Here is a 23,003-nt window from a genome sequence, read left to right on the forward strand (position 1 = left end):
TGCAGGGCATCCTGGCTCCTCCTAGTTCCACCTAGTGCCTACCACCCCTTTCTTAGCTTTGGGATTCTACTCATCTGTTATGACTGCAGCTGTATCCACGATGAACATAGTACAGATGTCCTTCAAGGATGCATCTGCAGTCCTAACATATGGGTTGTCCTGCCTCAGGCAGCCCCTCGGTCGGCCGGATTCCAAAGTCTGGGTCTGGCCTCAGCTGATGTCGCACTTCACCCGACGTCATAGCTGCTGTTTATTGGGTATAAAGGCATCAGCCGACGCCATTTTCCTCAGTCTTTCTTGCCGCGGTGCCAAGCAGAAGCTGTTCAAGTGCGGTCGGTCAGATCCAGAGATTTCTACTACAAGACTTCTAAAAGCGTACCCCATTGGGGACTCTTTCTTGCCTCAGCCGATGTCAGACAAAGTAAATAATTGTTTAACTTGTGGGGAAACAAATACCTCATAAGGATTTCCACTCTTACTGCCTTCCTTGTTTAGGCCCAGACCACGACATATCAGCTTGTCTAGCCTGTGCTTCCTTCAACCGAAGGACACTTAGACGTCGGTCGGAGTTTGCAGAGGAGTTTTTTGGTCCCGCTTTTGCATACAAAATGCCGTCTGAGACTCCGACTACTCATTTAGCTAAAAAACGCAAGGAAAAGGACAGACACCCGCGGCCCGCGGTTTCGGCTGAAACCACGGTTAGGCCGACCACGAGTGTCTCTGTTTCGGCTGAAACCGAGCCCCCGGTTCTTCGGCCGAAAACATGCCTCCGATAGCCGAGGCCTCACAGAGCATGGCTGAATCTGCTACTGTTGCAGTCATTACACTTGGATTATCCTGCTGGCAGGCTACCCTCAGTCGGCCTGAATTCCAAAGTCTAGGTCCTGCGTCGGTTGCTGTTGCCTCTTCCCTGACGTCAGTGTGCCAGGGGGTATAAAAGATGCAGCAGACACCATTTTTTTCAGTCTTTCTTGCCACACGGTGCTCGAAGCATAAGCGGTTCGCAAGTGCCGGTCGGCATACTCCTGAAATTTTCTTGTTCGAATTTCAGATCCGAAGTCTTCATTAAAAGCTAAGTAGCCCGTTGGTGAAACTTTTTTCTTGCTCTAGACCGATGTCAGAAAAAGTTAATTGTATTTCTTGTGGGAAGCAAATACCTCATAAGGACTTTTTCTTACTGTATTCCTTGCCTAGGCCCTGACCACGATGTTGCTAGTCGGTTTTGTGCTAGATTTAACCAACGCAGTATTAAGCGTCTGTACGATTTTGCATTACACTATTTTGGCAGAAGATTTAATTATACTATGTCGTCGGATAGCCATACGACTACCGGAGTTCACAAGAAACGCAAAGAAAAAGAAAAGGACAGGCATCCGAGGTCCCAAACCGATGACGAGGCTTCTTGTAAGCCAGTCACCGGTTCTCAGTGAGGTGCCTTCGCAGCCCCTGATGTCTGCTACTTTAGACCCGCAGGCCGCTACAGACTCCCACGTGGAGTCGACTAGGCCGCTGGAAGCTCAAGGTATTGGACCTTCGGAGGCTATTCCCTCAGATGGGTCTGGAGCTGCTGAGCAGGCATCTGCTTCTGAGGGTGTTTTCAGACCTACTCAGTTATACATTAAAACGACTTCAGCTTCAAAGGCAAAGACTAAAGCACCTTTAAAGACAAAGAAACAAGTACAACAGCCTCATGGACAGGCCTCCATGCCCAAAATACAGATGCTCAAAATGGCTGAAGACTTAATTACTTTGATCAGGGGTTCCCATCCCCCTCCTGATAAAAGGCCTAGGCAAGAGACAGAATATGAATCTTCAGATCAGGTTTCCATTTCATCTGATTCCTCTTCTGATCAGGAATACTCTCTTCCTCCCTATGAGGATTCTGATGCTGAAGAATCTATCCCTTCAGCCTGTCCTCCTGAGGATTACTCTTTTGGGGAAACTTTGCATACCATGAGGGAACATTTCCACTGGGAGAGCAAAGATTTTTCAGAATCTAAGAAAAGGCTCAGAGACTTCCTTTTACTACCACAACACAGGCCCCTAGCTATTCCACCTGTTAGACATTGTAGATTATGTATTTTCAGAGTACAGTTTGACCCCTGACTTCTTACCTCCAGCTCCTGTTAAGCCAGACAGATATTGCAGGGTTCCTGACTCTCATAAATTCCTTTACAAAAACCCTGCTGCTGACCAAGAAACTCTCTCACAAGGTCCCAAAGGGGTCAAGGCTTCCACTGCAAAAAACCTTACCCCCTCTGACAGAGATTCTAGGGCATTGGACAGATGGGGAAAAAAGATTGACACTTCTGCTACCTTGGCTATAAGGGCTTTAAATTGTCAGTTTCATATGCTCAAATATCAGCGACATATTATGTCACTGCTTAAACAGAAAATGTTGATAAATTCTGAACATGCAGACAAATGCAGGATTTATTGCATGCAGCTGAACAAGTTGGAAAGCATACTTTGCAATGTGGTTTTGATTCTTTGGAGGCCTCCTGCAGGGCCGTTGTTACTGGTTCTGGCGTCAGGAGGCATGCTTGGTTAAAGGAACAAAATCTGAATTATTAGATGCTCTATTACAGCATGATACCTTGTTTGGTTTTAACGCAGAAGAGGTGTTAAAGAAAATGGAGAACAAAGCTAAATCTATGCAAACGGTTAAAGATTTCTTACAGGTACAGCCTCCAAGATTTAGCAGACACTGGCCTACAAAGAATTGGTCCTTTCCAGTGTCAGACCACAAAGGGGCAGATACAGATGCCCAAGAGGCAGATCCCAACCCCAAGGTTCCTACAGGTCTAAACAATGGGGTGCTTCTACCTCCAAAAGTGGAGAAGACAAATCACAGCCATACAGGAAACAGTGCCAATGACTTCCCCCCTGCCTGCACCAAGCACTTATCTTCTGGCTGCACCTTTAGGGGGAAAACTAGTACTTTTTCACAAAATTGGCACATAATAACCCAGGGCAAATGGGTCCTAGAGATAGTGACACAAGGCTACAAGTTTCACTTCCATACCCTGCCAAGGACAAACAGTTGGCCAGACCTGCTAAACCATCAATGGGCAGAGGCACAAAAGCAAGTCTCATCCCTCATGGACATGAGGGCCATTCAACAAGTACCAGAGCATAAAGCAGGGACGAGGATTTTATTACTGTTCTTGGTACCAAGAAAGGACAAGACCTAGAGACCAATACTGGACCTATCTATTCTAAACACATTTCTGGATATACCAAAATTCAGAATGTTAAGACTACAGCAACTTCTGCCCATGCTTTGCAAGAGGGCTTGGCTTGTGACTTAGGTCTAATCAGACAAACATGCAGAAGATACCTCAGATTCGAAGCTGGCTCAATGCACTACCAATTCTCTGCACTGCCCTTTGGCTTATCTACTGCGCCCAGGGTCTTCACAAAGTGCCTGGCACCAGTAATTGCATTCTGCAGACAAAGAGGAATACAAATAAGTCCTTACTTGGACGACTGCCTCATTCAAGCAGAGAATAGGGACATTCTACTACAGCATCTGGCGTTTGTAGAGAGATTTCTAACAGGTCTAGGGTACACAGTCAATGAAAAGAAATCAAAACTAGTACCCTCTCAAGAGATAATATTCCTCGGTGCAAGCTTAAATACAACTGCCTAGATGGCTTATCTCACACCAGACAGAGGCAACTGACTACTTATTTCAACCTGTTGGCAGCAAAGGCCCAGTTATCTGCAAGAAAAATTCTGCAGGCTTTGGGCTTCATGGCATCCTGCATTCTACTAATTCCTTATGCGAGACTGCATATGAGGAAACTCCAATGGTACCTAAAAAGTGTTTGGACTCAACATTGCCACAGCCTGGAAACAATTTCCCTCATTCCCTGCCTGCAACAGGAGTTTCGATGGTAGGCGAAAGCTTGTCACTAGAACAAGGGACAGCCATTCACCTTACCCCCAGCCAGGCGGACATTAACAATGGATGAATCAGATTATGCCTGGGGGGGCCCACATGGCAGGAAGATGTATTCAAGGCACATGGTCCGCAAACCAAATGCATTTTCATGTCAATCAAAACGAGATGCTAGCTGTTCAGAATGCCCTGACAGCCTTCAAGGACCTACTTCATCCGGGACAACTACTGATAGAGACAGACAACACCACGGTCATATGGTACATAAACAAGCAGGGAGACACTCATTCTTACCCCCTTTGCAGACTAGCCATGACTTTGTGGGACAGAGCGTTGACTTGCCAAGTACATCTGCAGGCACAATTCCTGCCAGGAAAGATAAATACTCTGGCAGACGAACTAAGCAGAAACCTCATGGATCCCCACGAGTGGAAATTGGATCCACAAGTCTTCAGCACGATAACAAGGAAATGGGGATGCCCGGGTATAGATCTATTTGCCTCTCCACACAACTACCAAATAAAAAGATTCTGCACAAGGACTTATCACAGGCAAGCATGGAAAGTGGACACACTAGCTTTCAGCTGGAAAAGCCTAGCACTATATGCCTTTCCTCCTCTGCCTCTCCTCCCCAAGGTACTCCTAAAGGTGGTCAGACAAGAGAAGCCAAAGGTGATACTGATTACCTCAGACTGGCCCCACCAGTACTGGTATCCAGTCCTAAGGAACTTGTCTCAATGCCCGGCTTGGACCTTGCCTCAGATACCTCACCTACTATGCCAACAAAACAAATAAGATCCTGAACAGCCAACTAAAGACCTGGCAGCATGGCGGATAATGTAGTCATTCAAAACACGCCTCTCACTAAAGCTGTGATGGATGTCATTTTGGAGGCCAAAAGGCCTAGTACCAGAAAATCTTACGCTGGAAAATGGAAGAGATTCTGTGCTTGGAATCAGGCACAAGGAATTGACACAGCTGTACCAAATATTCCTAAGATTTTGCAATACTTAACTGAGGTGCTGGACAAAGGCCTATCCTTTTCATCAATTAAAATTCATGCCTCTGCCATTTCGGCTCATTACAATACAGAGCCACCAATCTTTTCTCATCCTTTATTAAGGCAGTACCTCAGAGGAGCCAAAAACTTAAGGCCTCCAAGGAGATCACCAATACCAGCATGGGACCTCAATTATGTTTTGGAAAAACTCACCCTGCCTCCTTTTGAGCCAGCCGCTACAGCTGATATAAAGTTTTTATCTTGGAAAACAGCTCTGCTAGCAATAACCTCTGCAAGACAAGTCTCAGAGCTACAGGCACTCGTGACTGTGGAATCCTTTATCATTTTTTATCCAGACAGGGTTTCTCTGAGGACAAACCCGACATTTATACATAAGGTAGTGTCCAGTGTGGCCCTTAACCAAACTATTCATCTGCCTACTTTTTATCCAAATAAGGGGGAGAGAATTCTGCATTCTTTGGACATACACGACAGCTACGCTTCTACTTGAACAGAACCAAAGCTTTCAGGAGGACAGAGCAACTACTAGTGGCATACGCTGCAGGATCACAAGGAAAGGCTATCTCAAAGCAGACTATTTCAAAGTGGATAGGCCACTGCATTCGTTTCTGCTATTCACAACATGGCAAACCAGTGCCTAAGGGCATTAGGCCACATTCATCCAGAGCAGCAGCCACTTCAGCAGCCTTCCTCAGGGGAGTACCAACCAAAGACATTTTAGAGGCTGCTACCTGGAGTTCAGTGCACACCTTTACAAAGTATTACCACTCTACTCTAAATCCAGGGAACACTTTGCCACTGCAGTTCTGCAGGGCCTCATAGCCGCTCCTAATGCTATTTAGCTCCAGCCTCCCAACCATAGCTTTGGGATTCAACCCAAGTGTAATGACTGCAACAGTGAAACTCGAAGAACATAGTACAGTTGTGTACACTTACCATAAATGTAGATGTTCGAGTGTATTCACTGTTGCAGTCCAGGTTACCCCCCCCCTCCCCCCCCCCATATCTTTGCTGAAATTTATCTGCACTTCTCTAAATCTATACAACCTATGTGGTGTATTTGCTTGTAGAGGATGGTATAATATATTTTGGTGCATGCATGTTTTATTGGCATATTTTTAGCCTAACCTTTTGGGGGCACCTGACATCTGGGGCAAGAAAAACTGAAAAAAAAATGGCGTCTGCTGCATCTTTTATACCCCTGGCGCACTGACGTCAGGGAAGAGGCGACAGCAACCGACGCCAGACCTAAATTTTGGAATTCAGGCCTATTGAGGGTAGCCTGCCAGCAGGATAACCCAAGTGTAATGACTGCAACAGTAAATACACTCTAACATCTACATTTATGGTAAGTGTACACAACTGTACTTTCTTGCTGCTCATGAGACATGAGGGGAAATGGGATATTCTCATATCAAGATGACTGTCTCGTTATTACTAGAGGCAATGGGTTACTGTGGCTTTCTTTTCTTATCGTATCTGATTCAACATGTGGGTGTCTGATCTGGCCAGATCCTGCCTTGGTGCTTTATACCAAAGTTTGGATCTGAGAGCTCTGACTCCTCCCCTACCCACAATTACCCTCTCCTTCAGTTACCTCAGATCTCATTTGCTGTCTTACTAAAGCAGACGTGTGGACCGAGACACCCATCGTTTTTTCAGTAAGTGAAACATTTTCCTCACTTTTGAGAATTTTAATTATTTGGTTAGAGGAGTGTTAGGTTAAATTAGAGTGGTTTTCAAATATTTTCGTGCATGTGTTTTTGTATTTAGTGTTAGTATGGATAGTTAGTTTTAGTAAGCTAGTTGGTTAGATAACTTATAGTTAAGATTTCTGTACATCTTTGGTATTTATTATTCTAATGTCAACAAGTTTTAAAGTGTTCCTCCTGTCGGCCTAAAATATCCCCTCAAGACCCGCATTCAGTGTGTCTACTGTTTGTGGTCTTCCGACTTGCAGGATTCATGCTCTATTTGTGCCGCATTCAGACCAGAGCCCTCCAGGGGAGAAAAGAAAAGCTTATTTTAAAAGGCCTTCTTCCCCTGTAATCAGGGTCCAAAATGTCTTCTGACCCAAAGGCAACCACCTCTTCCCCTTCCTCTGGGAAAAAATAAGACAAGGAAACTGAAGAGGGAAAAGGATAGAGACAAAACAAAAGAAAAAAATCTAAAGAAAATACTCCTGAGGATCTCGGCTAAATCTCAGAAAAGGTCTCCTGACCTTACAACTGTTGTGAGTCTAGTGCCTAAGGTTTTGAGACCGATCCACTGTTCTTAGGATACAGTATCCCTCAAAGACAACTTTATTTACACTGGGGTCCATCAGCCACAGAATTTATTCACCAGTACTACAAAATTTGTCTTTTGAGGCCTGCTTTGCTGGTCTCATCCTTGAGATGTGGTCAGCATACTAGAAGCCTCACAGATTTTGACATCGACTGAGTGTTGAAGTTTTTGAAGACTGATTCACCTGGGAGTCTTCCCAGCTCCATCTTCAAGGAAGAGATCGGGATCAGCCCCTTCCACCCCAGCAATTCAGCTTCCTGTGCCATCTCATTCCTTGGAGCCGGTGTATGCCAGACCAACCTTCCCATAGTACCAACTTAGGAGTTGATAGCCTGGAGACTTTGGCTTCTTCATCTTCCCTCACTCACTTGACTTCGATGCACTTGGGTTGAGTAGATTCCTGGAGCTGGAGCTGGATTGTTGGTGCTGTGGTGGTGGAGTCTACCCCCTGAGGTTTGCAGAGCTGTCCCTACCACTCTGATCTTCTGCATTGGACAGCTTGGTTCCAAGGTCCTCCTTTGGAGCCTCCAGCCCTTGGAATCCAGAAGGTTTCTGATTCTGCTAACCTATGTGGCTCTTCAGTTCCGTTGCTGGAGTTGGCTTTTGTGTTTGTGGAGAGGACCTTGGCTGGACGAAGATAACTGGCTTAGGCTTTGAGACTGTTTGGCATTCATATCCCACGTTTGATTCCATTGTGTCCCCTTCAGGAGTAGCAAGGCACATTCCCTGGAGGAGGACTTGTAAGAGGAAGCATATTCACTCCTCTCCCTGTCACTGAAGATACTAACTTAAATGAGGGAGAATAGCATCCTTGAACCCTTGGCCGACTGCTGGATTCTGAAGGCAGTCATGGAACACTTTTCCTTACACCCTTTAGTATAACTTCTGATTACTGGGTGCTAAGGATCATTACCAGAGATTATACAGTACCCTTTTTGGAAACCCCGAAGACTAGATAAAATATTCTCGATACTCCATCCAATCAGTTGGAATCTGCAGTGGTGGAAGTTTCAAAGTTGCTGGACAAGAGTCATCCAGTCGGTCCCCCAAGACCAACTAGGATATGGAATATATGCATAGTTCTTTTTAGTACTAAAAAGACAGGAGACTTGAGAACGATTTTGGATGTCAGCAATCTGAATCGATCTGTAGAAGACAAAATTCTGGATGGTCGCAGTGAAGTCTGTTCTACCTCTGCTGAGAAAGGTCAATTGGATGTGCTGTATTGATCTCTAGGATATCTACTATCATATCAAGATCCAGCGGCAGTCTAGGAAATTCCTCCCATTTCTGGCTGGGAGCTAAAGAACATCAGTTAAGAGTGCTGCCGTTTGGTCTCACTAACACCCCAGGTGTTCACCAAGATAATGGCAGCTGTGACGGCCAATCTCTGGCTACAAGGGATCCAAGTGTTCCAATGTCTAGATAATTGACTTAACTGCCTTTCTTCAGGGATCTACTTGTAACACATCAGTCATTCCTGTTACAACTGACAGCTCACCTGGGCATTTGTATAAACACCAACAAAAGCAAGCTGCTGCCTACTCAATCCATTTAATTCATAGGTTGCCACATAGACACTGTACATCAGACAGCAAAACATCCCTCTGCATGAGTCAAATAATACAGATCCTTAGCTGTTCAGGTAATAAATCATCCCGGACCCCAGGCTCAACTGGTATTACTTTTCCTAGGTGTAATGGCTTCCTCCATAGTTGTGGTTCTTTTAACCAGATATCACATGAAAGCTCTGCAGTGGGTGTTAGCTTTACAGTAGTCACAAAACCTTCATCCTCTTCATTGTAGAGTACATATCACATAGTCTGCAGGAGCCACATTCTGTAGTGGATTTTGTCAGATTCAGGAACTTAGGGCAGCCTCTTCTGCCCTCCCATACCCAGAGCTGCAGTGATCATTGACATCTCCCCTTTTGGGTGAGTGGGGGACATTTTGAAGGAAGAACAGTCCAAAGAACACAGTTTACAATAGAGGCCTGGATGTCCTTCATGGATGCATCTGCAGTCATAACAAATGGGTTGTCCTGTCGTCGGGCAGCCCTTCGGTCGGCCGGATTCCAAAGTCTGGGTCCGGCTTCGGCTGATGTCGCACTTCACCCGACGTCATCTCTGCTGGTCTTCGGTATAAAGGCATCAGCCGGCCATTTTCCTCAGTCTTTCTTGCCGCGTGCCGAGCAGAAGCTGTTCAAGTGCGGTCGGTCAGATCCAGAGATTACTGCTACCGAATACTACTTGAAGACTTCTAAAGCTAAGTACCCGTTGGGGACTCTTTCTTGCCTCAGCCGATGTCAGAAAAAGTTAATAACTGTTTAACTTGTGGGAAACAAATACCTCATAAAGATTTCCACTCTTACTGCCTGCCTTGCTTAGGCCCAGACCACGACGTAGCAGCCTGTTCGGCCTGTGCTTCCTTCAACCGACGCTAGGCGCGGTCGGAGTTTGCTGAACAGTTTTTCGGCTCAGATTTTGCGTACATTATGCCGTCGGATCCTCCGACTACCCAAATTGTTAAAAAACGCAAAGAAAAAGACAGACACTCGCGGTCCGCGGTTTCGGCCGAAACCACGGTTAAGCAAGCCGCGAGTGTCTCGGTTTCGGCCGAAACCGAGAAAACCGGTCAATCTTCAGCCGAATCCATGACTACTACTGAGGCTCAGTCCAAAGAACACAGTTTACAATAGAGGCCTGGTTTTGCATCATTGTCTTGGAGTTGAGTGGTCCTCCTTATGTTAGACATTTCAGAATCATCTACCCAAGGGTGTGATTGCCATAGACTCTGGCAATATGTTAGTGGTTTGGTTCATTAACAAGCAAGGTGGAAGCAGATCAGACCCTCTTTGCTGAGAAGCCATGAGAATCTGGCAGCGGGTGATGTCTTCGAACTGCTTTCTAGTAGTAACGTATGTACCTGTGATGTCCAACATCCTAACGGGCAAACTGCGCAGAACTATCCTATCTCACGACTTGTCTTTCAACAAAATAGCGGCAATGGAGATTTTCAGCCTCTAGGGCCAACCTTGCTGCGACCTTTTTGCTTTGTACCCAAGCAACAAATGCAGAAATTACTTTGCCTTCATCCATCCTTAGGGACAGTCACGGAGAGATACTTTAGTCCACCCATGTCCCCCATGTCTTCATTAAGCCTTTCTACCAAATTCATTCCGAAAGCAGTGGCGTGCAAGACCAGGATGATAATCCAACTCTCTTCTGGTCTCTGCGGGTATCTTTTTTTGGCCTTGCCTAGTTCACACACCATGGGGTTTGGATCCATTTTTGGATCACCTCAAATACCCATTTGAGCTACCTCTACTGGACCTCATGACCCTAAAGCTAACCGTGTCATTTCTCCAATTTTGACAGGTTCAAGGGATGGCGGCCTTTTTTTTCCGTGGTAGCTCGTATCATTATCGTCCTCTCAAAGAAACTCGACTGAAAAGATTTACAGAAAAAAATGGAAGTGTTTCTCCATCTTGTCCTCTTCTAATGGGCTACACCCTTCTATATCTTATTCGCTTCTAATGGACTATACCCTTTTTCAGAACCTCTTCCAAAAATATAGGAATTTCTTGCAGAACGTTTTATTGGTGGGTCATGTTATTCCATATTTAAAGTACGATTAGCAGCCATTTTAAACTTTCCATAAGGGACTCAATAATGCTTGCATTGTTCCCCTCAAAGTATCCAAAGCCTTTCTTAGAGGAACATCTTTGAGACCACCAGTACATGTTACATTCCCCTCTCTGGGATGTCACCATCTTACTTCAGTCTTTAACCCAAAAACCCTTGGAAACTAGCAGCATGCATAATTAGGAAATTTCTTTCAGGGAAGACTATTTTTCTGGTTGGCATTACATCTGCTGAACAGATTTCAGAATTACAGGTACTCTCATGCAAGTTTCCCTTCTTTATATTGCAAGCCTGGTGGTGGTGGTGGTGGGGGGGGTGGCTCCAGTATTCACACAAATGGATATTATACAGTACGTTTTCATTTTCCACATTGTATATAATATTTTCATCTGGGGTACATTTACATTTTTGCATATATAATTAGGTGTAATGATTAATGCTAACCTTGTATCAAACAGTTTGTGACTTCAGGAAGAGGAATAAGTATAAATATATAAAATATACAAATGTATAAGGTTGTAGCAGACAAAAATACAAAGAAAAACAAGAGGAGACAAAGATTGACATATAGACTGAAATCTGTAAGTTGTGGTACGATGAGGGAGAATGAGAATTGAGTAGAAGTAGGCAGTTAAATGTTTACAGTAGTAGAAGGGAAAGTGTAATGATCACCATATGGGAATTTAGTACAGAGCATTTTCTTCAGTATTGAAAATTGTCTTGAGTGTGATGCAAGAGCAGAGCCAAGTGCCTTGCATTTGCTGTTTTAGCAGACTTTTAAAGCAACTGTTATTTGTAAGCTTTAATTCTAATGGGATGGAGTCCCACAATTTTGAGATACACATGAGAATATAGTGAGTTTCCGGCAGAGATTTTTTTGAGATAATTGCAGCTAGGAGAGATTTGTTATTGGAGCATAGTGTTTTGCTGTTGCTGTATGGTAGTAATATGCTCATTAGAGAAAGGCAACTATCTGGCTTGTAGATAAGTTTGTGGGCAGTGGTGAGTTAAGAATTGGTTAGCTGATTTGGGAGATGTCCTTCAAGGATGCATCTGCAGTCCTTACAAATGGGTTGTCCTGTCGTCAGGCAGCCCTTCGGTCGGCCGGATTCCAAAGTCTGGGTCTGGCCTCGGCTGGTGTCGCACTTCACCCGACGTCATAGCTGCAGTTATTCGGGTATAAAGGCATCAGCCGACGCCATTTTCCTCAGTCTTTCTTGCCGCGTGGCGCCCGAAGCAGAAGCTGTTCGCAAGTGCCGGTCGGTCAGAACCAGAGATTACTACTACCGAATACTTCTACGAAGACTTTTAAAAAGCTAAGTACCCCGTTGGGGACTCTTTCTTGCCTCAGCCGATGTCAGAAAAAGTGAATAACTGTTTAAATTGTGGGAAACAAATACCTCATAAAGATTTCCACTCTTACTGCTTACCTTGCTTAGGCCCAGACCACGACGTAGCAGCTTGTCTAGCCTGTGCTTCTTTCAACCGACGAACGCTTAGGCGCCGGTCTGAATTTGCTGAAGAGTTTTTCGGCCTCGATTTTGCCTATATTATGCCGTCGGATACTCCGACTACGCAAATTTCTAAAAAAACGCAAAGAAAAGGACCGACACTCGCGGTCCGCGGTTTCGGCCGAAACCACGGTTAAGCCAACCGCGAGTGTCTCTGTTTCGGCTGAAACCGAGTCCACGGTTCTTCCTTCGGCCGAAAGCTTGCCACTTACCGAGGCCTCTTCCAGTTTGGCTGAATCTGCTACGGAAATCCCACCTGCTCCTGCAGGTTCTCAGGATTTATCAGATACTATCCCTTTGGATATTTCTACCCCTGCACGTGGAGCTGCTAGGCCTCCAGCATCCATGTCGATTAAGGCCTTTGCCAGGGCTAAAGCAGCAAAAACTACCAAAACTGTGCCTGCTAAGACCCCCTCTCACAGGCCCAGTTCTAGTTCTCAAATGCTTAGTCTTGCAGAGGATCTCATTTCTTTGATCCGGGGATCTCAACCACACCAAGACGGGCCTCTCACCCACCTCCAGAGAAGAGGACTAGAGTAGAGCCCCCTGAGCCAGTCTCTTCAGATGGCTCCTCTGATGAATCAGATAATACTGACCCTCCAGAGGCCCCCTTCTCTCCTTATGAGGACTCTGATGCAGAAGAGTCCATTCCTTCTGCCTCTCCGCCTGAGGAATTTTCTTTTGGTGAAACCTTGCATGCTATGAGGGAACAATTTCAATGGCAGGGCCAGGATTTTTCAGACTCTTAGAAAAGGCTTAGAACCTTTCTGCATTTGCCACAGCATAGGCCTTTAGCCATTCCTCCAGTACTTACTGTTGTGGATGATGCTTTCAATTATGCTTGTACTGCTCCTGACTCTCTTCCTCCGGCCCCTGCTAAGCCCGATAGGTACTACAGGGTTCCGGACACTCATTATCATTTGTATAAGACACCTTTTGCAGATCCCGAAACTATATCCCAGGGACCCAAGGCTGTAGCAGCTACCTCTACCAAGAACCCCCTCCCCTCTGAAAGGGAATCCAGGGCCTTAGAGAGATGGGGTAAAAAAGTTTACACTTCTGCTACTCTTTCAGCTAGGGCCTTGAACTGTCAATTCCACATGATCCAGTATCAGGAATTTATGTTAGATCAATTAACTAAAAAGCTGTCCTCAGATGAACCATTAGACAAAAAAATCTGTTCAGGAAATGGTACATAACATTCAGCAGGTCAGTAATCATTCCTTAAAATGTGGCTATGATGCACTGGAGGCTTCCTTTAGATCAGCCATGACTGGCACAGTGATCAGAAGACATGCATGGTTAAAAGAGCAGACCTTACCCGACCATGTCAAATCAAAGCTACTAGATGCTCCCATGGACAAGATCAACTTGTTTGGTTCTCCTGCACAACAGGTGCTGAAGAAAATGGAAGAGAAAGCAAAATCTGTCCAGACAGTCAAAGATTTCTTACAGGTCCAACCTCCAAGGTTTAGCAGGAATTGGCCCTCCAAGAATTGGTCCTTTCCAGACACCTCCAGAGCTCAGAGAGGCAGGAATAGGCGATCAAGAGGCAGGGGTCAATCCAGAGGTGCCTACAGGGGACGTCAGTGGCTGGCTAACAACCAACGAGGTACAGCCACAGACTCAGCCACCACCACTACTACAGGACAATCACAGTGACTTGGCTCTGGCACCGCCTACCAGGGAACAACTAGAAGCACCCTTAGGCGGGAAGCTAGCCTTATTTTCAGTAAACTGGCATTACATCACAGGAGACAAGTGGATTTTGCAGATAATAGACCAAGGTTACAGGTTTCATTTCCATACTCTACCAAGGAAGAGAGGAATTCCAAACCTACCTCCAAATCAAAAGACAGAAGCTCTAAAACAAATAACTCACTAAGGATGAGAGCTGTAGAAAAAGTACCATCTATCGAGCAAGGCCAAGGATTTTACTCCAGGCTCTTCCTGGTACCACGAAAAGAAAACAAATGGAGACCTATTCTCGACCTGTCCGCTTTAAACACATACATCATTGTCCCAAAATTCAAATGCTGACCTTACAGCAGCTTCTTCCCATGTTGGGCAAGGAGTGTTGGCTGGTAACTCTAGATCTCAAGGAGGCATACCTGCACGTCCCCATACGACCAAATTGCAGAAGATACCTCAGATTTCTTGCAGGATCAGAGCATTATCAATTCTCAGCATTGCCCTTTGGCTTATCTACTGCTCCCAGAGTGTTCACGAAATGCCTGGCATCAGTAATTGCTCATTGCAGGCTTCAGGGAATCCAAATCTACCCTTACCTGGACGACTGCCTGTTACAAGCGGACAACAAAAACAAGCTAGCAGAAGACTTGAAAAGGGTCATTTATCTACTGCAAGCCCTGGGATACACAGTCAATACAAAAAAGTCAAGGCTGATACCATCCCAAAGGATAACCTTTTGGGTGCAGAGCTGGACACATCAAAGCAAATGGCATTCCTAACAGTAGAAAAACAGGAGCAACTACCTCTCTACTTCTTGGCATTAACAAAGCAAAACCGGCTAACAGCAAGAAAAGTCCTGCAAGCCTTGGGTTTCATGGCATCCTGCATAATTTTGGTCCCACATGCCAGACTACATATGAGAAAGTTACAGTGGTACCTAAGGAATTTATGGTCTCAGCACAAGCACAGCCTAGAAACCCAAATTCCAATAATTCCATGCCTGAAACAAGAATTCCAATGGTGGGCTCAGGCCTGTCAATCAAACAAAGGACTGCCCTTCCACAACACTCAACTTAGCCAGACCATTACAACGGACGCCTCAGTCCTCGGTTGGGGGGCCCACATGCTGGGCAAGTGCATACAAGGCTTATGGACTTAAGACCAGCTGCACCTACACATAAATCAAAAGGAAATGATGGCTGTAAAACTGGCCATCCAGACATTCAGACCATTTCTTCGACAAGGCCAACTGTTAATAAGGACGGACAACACCACAGTTATGTGGTACATCAACAAACAAGGAGGCACAAATTCGTACCCTCTATGTCGGATGGCAATGGACCTCTGGAATGTGGCCCTGAGCTACAACATTCAGTTACAAGCAATTTTTGTACCAGGAAAAGAAAACATTCTAGCAGACATACTAAGCAGAACTACCACGGATGCCCACAAATGGATGCTGCATCCGGACATCTTCAAAACCATTACAAGAAAATGGGGGCTACCAGAAATAGACTTATTTGCATCCCCACACAATCACCAACTGAAGAAATTCTGCACAAGGACGTACCACCCACTTGCTTGGGGAGTGGACTCCCTATCCTTCAGTTGGAAAAACCTGACAGCATATGCATTCCCACCACTTCCTTTGATGCACAAGGTGCTATTGAAGATCAAAGAGGACCGTCCAAGGATCATCCTGATAGCTCCAGACTGGCCAAGACAACACTGGTATCCATTACTGAGGAGCATGTCTCGGGAGCAAATATGGCCTCTACCCCTAGTTCCCTTGCTGTTGACACAGAACAACTACAACACCTTGCATCCAAACCTGAAAACACTGCAGCTGACTGCCTGGAACATTGCATAAGGCCAAATAACCCAAATTTATCCCAAACGGTTAAAGACATTATCTTGGAGGCTCGCAGACCCTCAATAAGAAAAAATTATTCAGCAAAATGGAAAAGATATCACATTTGGAGTACTGCAAAAGGAGAAAATGTGTCACTGGTAAACATAGCCAACATCCTGGAATACTTGGCAGAGCTCTTCCACAACGGCCTGTCCTATTCTTCCATTAAGATTCATGCATCAGCTATTTCAGCAGAATACGACTTGATTCCTCCAGTCTTCTCACATCCTCTACTCAGGCAGTTTCTGAAAGGAATTAAAAATGTAAAACCACCTAGAAAGCCACCATTGCCAGCATGGGACTTTAACTTTGTGCTAGAAAATTTAACACTCCCTCCTTTCGAACCAGCGGCAACAGCAGAATTGCAATATTTATCATGGAAAACTGCTTTCCTGCTTGCAATCACTTCAGCAAGAAGGGTATCTGAGCTACAGGCATTAATGGCAGTACAGCCCTTCCTGATCTTCCATCAAGATAGTGTCCATGAGAACAAATCCTACGTTTATGCCAAAGGTGGTTTCCAGAGTATCTTTATATCAGGCTATCCACCTACCTACATTCTTCCCCAACCCACAGAACAGGGGAGAAAGACTGTTGCATACCTTGGATGTACATAGACAATTACGCTACTACCTGGACAGGACCAAGGGCAATAGAAAAACTGACCAGCTACTGGTAGCATATGCAACAGGAATGGAAGGAAAAGCAATTTCAAAACAGACAAATCTCCAAGTGGATAGGAAATTGCATTAGATTCTGTTACTCCTACCATGGGAAGAAAACTCCAGAAAACATCAGGCCTCACTCTACAAGGGCTACAGCCACTACCACAGCTTTTCTTCGAGGAGTGGCTACCAAAGACATTTTAGAGGCTGCTACTTGGAGCTCCGTGCATACATTTGCCAAGCATTATAATCTACCTTTATATTCCAGATCCCGAGCAGGTTTTGCCACTGCTGTTTTGCAAGGGATCTTAACTACACCATAATCTTATTTCTCCTTCTCCCCCAGTTTGGCTATGGTATTCTACCCATTTGTAAGGACTGCAGATGCATCCTTGAAGGACATAGTACAGTTTTGTACCTACCATAAATGTAGATGTCCGATACGAATGCATCTGCAGTCAGGATTACCCACCCTCCTTCCCCTCTGTGGTACTCCTAGGGTATTTGCCCATCTTGTAGCTAGCTGGGGGAATCTATTATGGTGTATTTGTTTGTATATATGTACATACATGCTTATTTTTTTTGCTCTCTACTATTTGGAACCATTTGCATTTATCCAAATTTAGCCTTCCTAGAGGGCACCTGGCATCTGGGGCAAGAAACACTGAGGAAAATGGCGTCGGCTGATGCCTTTATACCCGAATAACTGCAGCTATGACGTCGGGTGAAGTGCGACACCAGCCGAGGCCAGACCTAGACTTTGGAATCCGGCCGACCGAAGGGCTGCCTGACGACAGGACAACCCATTTGTAAGGACTGCAGATGCATTCCTATCGGACATCTACATTTATGGTAGGTACAAAACTGTACTTTCTAGCCAGTATAGGCCCTTTAGGGCTGTGTAGTGGTGGGTTTTATGAGATGAACATGTGGCAAATTTTGCTATTTTATTATAGCATGCATAAAGTTTGGATTTGAATGTATTGAGATTAGTGAAGATAGGTGATGCATGTGGATTATCTTGATACTGTAAGATATTGATTTTTGCACAAGCTAATTATATAATATGGGTCAACTTTGTTTTGTTGAATCTCATTTCACTGAATTTCATTTCACCCCGACCACATCGCTGAAAACAGAAATTTCTGAAAACTCTTTTCATGAACTGAACTTAGTATATATGGTACTGTGTAGAGTACTGTAAGGCAAGTAGAAGGTACATGCCCTTTTCCCCACTGTAGTGCAATCCTGGCATTAGTATATATAGTTGGGAGGCACACCCCCCCCCCACATTGGGGGGGGGTCTGGGGGGCGTAGCCCCCACCTTGTTTGTTTTATATTGTTTTACCAAAAACTTCAAAACAATACATTTTAAACAATAGACATGCATAGTTACAACACCAGTGACCAACTCTCTCCAGAAGACAATATGTACTCTAATGGGGGTGGGCTATGCCTCCACACCACTCAATGTGGGGGTTGTGCTCCTCACACCCCCTAACTATGTATACTAACTCCTAGATCGCACTACAGTGGGGGAAAAGGGCATATACCTTTTACTTGCCTTACAGTACTCTACACAGTGCCATGTATACTAACTGCAGTTTAGTGAAGTGAGATGCAGTGAAATGAGTTTTCAGTGAAGTGGTTGGGGTGAAATGAAATTCATGGAGTGAAATGAAATTAATTTATATATATAATATATGCACACACGCGCACACAGCGGATATAAAAAGTGTACAGACCTCTGTTAAAATGCCAGGTTTTTGTGATATAAAAAAGTGAGATCACAGTAAATTATTTCAAAACTTTTCCCACCTTTAATGTGACCTATAACATGTATAATTCAATTGGAAAAACAAATCCGTTGGGGGTAAAAAAAAAAATAAAAAATGTACAATAAGCTGGTTGCATAAGTGTGCACACCCTTAAACTAATACTTTGTTGAAGCACCTTTTGATTTTATATCCACTGTACATATACACACACCTCTGGGAGCCTAGTTATTTGTGATATTTTGATAGTGTGGAGAATAAGTTGGTCATATTTGAGTTGGTCATCTAGAAATACTCAAAGTAATTTGGCTTCTATTACAGTTTCAGTTTTTCTATTTTCAATTTATTTTGAGTATTAAACTGTTTTGGTAAAAAGAACATTGGTTTAGTCTTTTTTTTGCATTTAGGAGTAGGTCAGCACTGCCTAGCCAGAATTCAACAGATCAGAAAGACTCTTGTTTAATTTCTGGAGGAATTGTAGTGCTGGGGCAGAGCAGATGAGGGTTGCATCATCTGCATACTGAACTATATTTGTAAACAAACTCTACTGCGACAAGAAAAAAATGTTGTTTTGTCTTTCGGCTTTTCCCGGTTAGGGGTCGCCACAGCGGAACTCCGGTCCGCTAATGATTGGCAGTTGTTTTTTTATGGTGTCTAGTTGCCAGCTGGACGCCCAACCTTCAAAGAAGGCACGCCCATTCAACGCATGTCTTTCGAATGCCCACTCGACTGTCGGGAGGACATGCAGACTCCACACAGAAGGCACTCCCAACCCAAGCCGCGAATCGAACGGGAGAATCTCTTGCTTTGAGGCAACAACGCTACCGCTGCACCACCGCGGAAGTTGCGACAAGAAAAAATCAACTATTAGCACTATTCTTGGATCTATCAAAGGCCTTTGGCACAGTTTCCTATCAAAAACTTCTCAGTGAGCTCTCTTCCCCAAGTCTAAATAATCTCTCATATGGTTTCATAGCCATTTCACAAACAGACAACTCAGTAAAATGGAAAAAAGAATTCTCCTCTTTCCTTCTTGTCGCAGATGGTGTCTCCCACAGGGATCAGTACTGGGCCCGTTAATATTTAATATATATAATGCGACAAGAAAAAATATATATTAAATATTAGTAGGCCCAGTATTGATCCCTGTGGGAAACACCATCTGTGACAAGGAAAGAGGAGAATTCTTGTTTCCATTTTACTGAGTGTTGTCTGTTTGTGAAATGGCTATGAAACCAGATGAGAGATTGTTTAGACTTGGGGAAGAGAGCTCACGGAGAAGTTTTTGATAGGAAACTGTGCCAAAGGCCTTTGATAGATCCAAGAATAGTGCTGATAATAGGTTGTTATTCCTATTCTGATTACTAGCATTGTGAAAGCTAATGAAAACAGTAATTGTGCTTTGAATGGGGAGGAAACTGTCGTGTCACTGAGAGATTATTAGTTTGGGCAAGATATTTGAGGAGATGGGAGTGGATACATTTTCTAATATTTTTGATAGTGGTGGTAGTATAGCTATGGGTCTGTAGTTGGATAGTGAACACCAAAGTGAACTCAAGCAAGTACAGAAACGGTGTACGGCCTAACAAGATACCAACAACAAAAATGGCTGGCACTCAGGTTGACTTGAAAAGTTTACTAAATCCAGAAGATGGGTAAAATCAAGGCAAACTACTTGTAGCAGTAGCCTTAATCGGTGCTTTTACCAAAAAAAATATATATATATTTATAGATATAGATAGATATAGATATAGATAGATATAGATATAGATAGATATAGATATAGATAGATATATAGATATTTATATATATAGATATAAGCTAAAACCATATAAAGTGATGTATCAAAAAAAGCATTCCCCCTTAAGGGTAACCTAATCATAACAATATGTTTAAACCAGAAGAAAACAATGCACCCAGCCTATCCAAAAATGTTCTCTTTTACTTACTATATCTTGCCCAACTTGATTTGTTGGCACTATTAAAAATCAATCCTGTCTATAACAGTAAAACGAGAACAAGCAGTCAGATGTTTAATGACATTTAATGCATTGGTGTGTGTGCAATTTTTAATATTGCCGAGATGTTAAAAACGCATGGTCTGAATTGTCTGGATGTATTGGCCACATGAAAGGCAGAATATCCACAACTGGGCAAATAAAATAATCCTTTCAGATGAACAAGAAATCAAAAGTAACATCATAAACTTGAGCAGTATTGGCAGAAGAAAACTGTTTCATTTTCATGGCAACTTTACCAGCAGAACGATGGAAAACAGCCAGACAAACAAGATCCATAAGTAGTTTTTTTTGCATAACCATTTTATTTTTTGAATTCCTTTTTTGTATTGATGTAGCTTGTTACAAATACTCTTGCCTCGTTTAAAGGAGACACTACATCTAGTTGGTAACCAGTCTGCCACATTGTCAGTTTGAAAAATGCTGAAATGTTTTTGTATCAAATTTTGTAATGCAAAAGAGTTGCTACCAAAAGTAGTGATCAAGTTGTACTGGAGATGCTCATTATTTTTAGGTTCATAGGTAAGTACTAAGCTATCTGCCCAAGGGCATTTGTAAGCCTAGCCAGAGTGTGTTGGCTTTTGCCACCCCCTTAGATTAGTTCCCTGTGCCTCTGACCAGCAGAGCCATTAGTTCCCTGTGCCTCTGTCCACCAGAGCCACTGCAGTGATCCCTGGGGTAAATTTTATTTCCCATCCATCCGTCAATGTTTCTCTTGAAGAGTGCTAGTGAGGGGCTCTGCCTGATGTATATTGGAATCTTGTTCCAAAGCATGGGGAGTCTCCGGGTCAGGAATCTATCCCTCCAGCACGTCCAATTTATCGTAAGGTTTATATCCCTAGAGCGTGTGGCTCTCGGGGATTTGTTTTTTTTAGGTGGAGCATATCCATCAGTTCTGGGTAGGACATGGCCTTGTATGTCAAGCAGAGATCACCTCTGAGTAAGCGGTATCCTTTAACAACTTATTTAAATTCTTGTCTATTCTGTGAACTTGCTGACAAATGAACATTTTTATTACATAGAGCTTATATCCTCTAGCCCCAAATCTTTGGATCAAATTTTTACAAAAATGGCCAGAATCAGCTGGAGAAGAACAAATCCTTTTAACCCGGATGAATTGTGACTTAGGAATATTATTCATGATATGTGGGGGATGACAACTAGATGCTTCCACCAAAAAATTATGATGAAATTCTTTTCTGAAAAAAGAAGTTTTCTAAGTACCATCTAACTCTGTTTCAATCAAGATGTCACAAAAAGAAATATTGCCAGTCCAGCTATCTGGAATTTTGTAAATAATTGTATGTCATTTTTGAGTATTATTGTGATTTATATAGAAGTGTGACAGGAGATACTGTCAGCACAGCTATCTGGAATTTTGTAAATAGTTGTCATTCGTGAATATCAGCAGGATGCAATTGCTTTTGTTACCGCTGTATTAGAACTGTGTGTCTGTATGTCTGTATAGCAAGCTGCTGGTACAGAGATGTGTGTGCTGCTCGCGTGTGTGCTACTGAGCTTAAGTATGTGTCCACAGTGTACCCTACTGGGAAAGAACAGAAATGTATATAAACAATTGTTCATGTGTAAATGTAAGTTTTAACAGTGGGAACTAGAACATAGAGGGTTAACTTGCAAAATTTTAAAGAAATAGTTGAAATTAAATTGTTTTATAATTGTGCTATAAAAGTTAGTTTCAATGCAGCAAGGAGACAGGATGTCTAGAACTAGGGAGCCTTCTGCATTGTATTGTAAGTTTTTATTGTTTTATGTCTTCTAGCAGTTGCAGACCTCTGAAGGCTATGTATTTTCACAGGGAGATGCTAGATGTTGCATCAGTGGGGGGGGGGGGGTTGTAAGCCTGGGAACTGAAGTCAGGTGACAAAAAGTAATGTTATGCTGCAAGTGACAGGGAATTTTGTATTTGTCTTTGACTTGACAACATCCACTCACCACTTCTTCACTTGCCTTGTTGCAAGTAAGTTTAGGGTACAGTAATTTCTCTTAGATTCAGTTAGGAACGTAGAAAAGATTACTTCAGCTGATGATCTTCGTGTTTCACTGTTGCAGTCATCACTTTTGGTTTATCTGCTTGCAGTAGCCCTCAGTCGGCCTGATTAACAAAGTCTTGGGTCCTGCGTCGGTTGCTGTCCCTTCTTCCATGACGTCAGGTCGTCAAGGGTATAAAACATGCAACCAACGCCATTACATCAGTCTTTCTTGCCTTGCAGTGCCCGAAGCAGAAGCAGTTCGCAAGTGCCGGTCGGCAGACTCCTGAAATTTTCGTTTTCGAGTTTCAGAACCAAAGTTTTCAACTGAAGCCAAGTACCCCATTGGGGGAACTTTTTCTTGCTCCTTACTGATGTCAGTAAAAGTTAATAATTGCATTATTTGTGGAAAGCAAATACCTCATAAAGATTTTAATTCATACTGTATTCCTTGCCTAGGCCCTGACCACGACGTACCTTGCTGTCGGTTTTGTGCTTTATTTAATCAGCGCACTATCCGTCATCGGTATATTTTCGCCTCTAAATATTTTGTTTCTCAGTTTAATTATCCAGAAATGTCATCTGGG

General features: G+C 43.6%; 1 protein-coding gene across 1 annotated transcript in view; it reads left to right on the top strand.

Annotated features, from left to right (window-relative positions):
* Positions 1–23,003, top strand: part of NCBP1 (nuclear cap binding protein subunit 1) — a 2,903,332-nt gene that overhangs the window by 343,594 nt on the left and 2,536,735 nt on the right. Inside the window, exons 3-4 of the mRNA XM_044060340.1 lie at positions 13,805–13,850; positions 17,846–17,851. Coding sequence (XP_043916275.1) covers positions 13,805–13,850; positions 17,846–17,851 — 52 coding nt within the window. The remainder of the gene's footprint in view (positions 1–13,804; positions 13,851–17,845; positions 17,852–23,003) is intronic.

Source organism: Protopterus annectens, chromosome 2.part0, assembly GCF_019279795.1.
Source record: "Protopterus annectens isolate FY-2018-M chromosome 2.part0, PAN1.0, whole genome shotgun sequence".
NCBI classification, from domain to species: Eukaryota; Metazoa; Chordata; order Ceratodontiformes; family Protopteridae; genus Protopterus; species Protopterus annectens.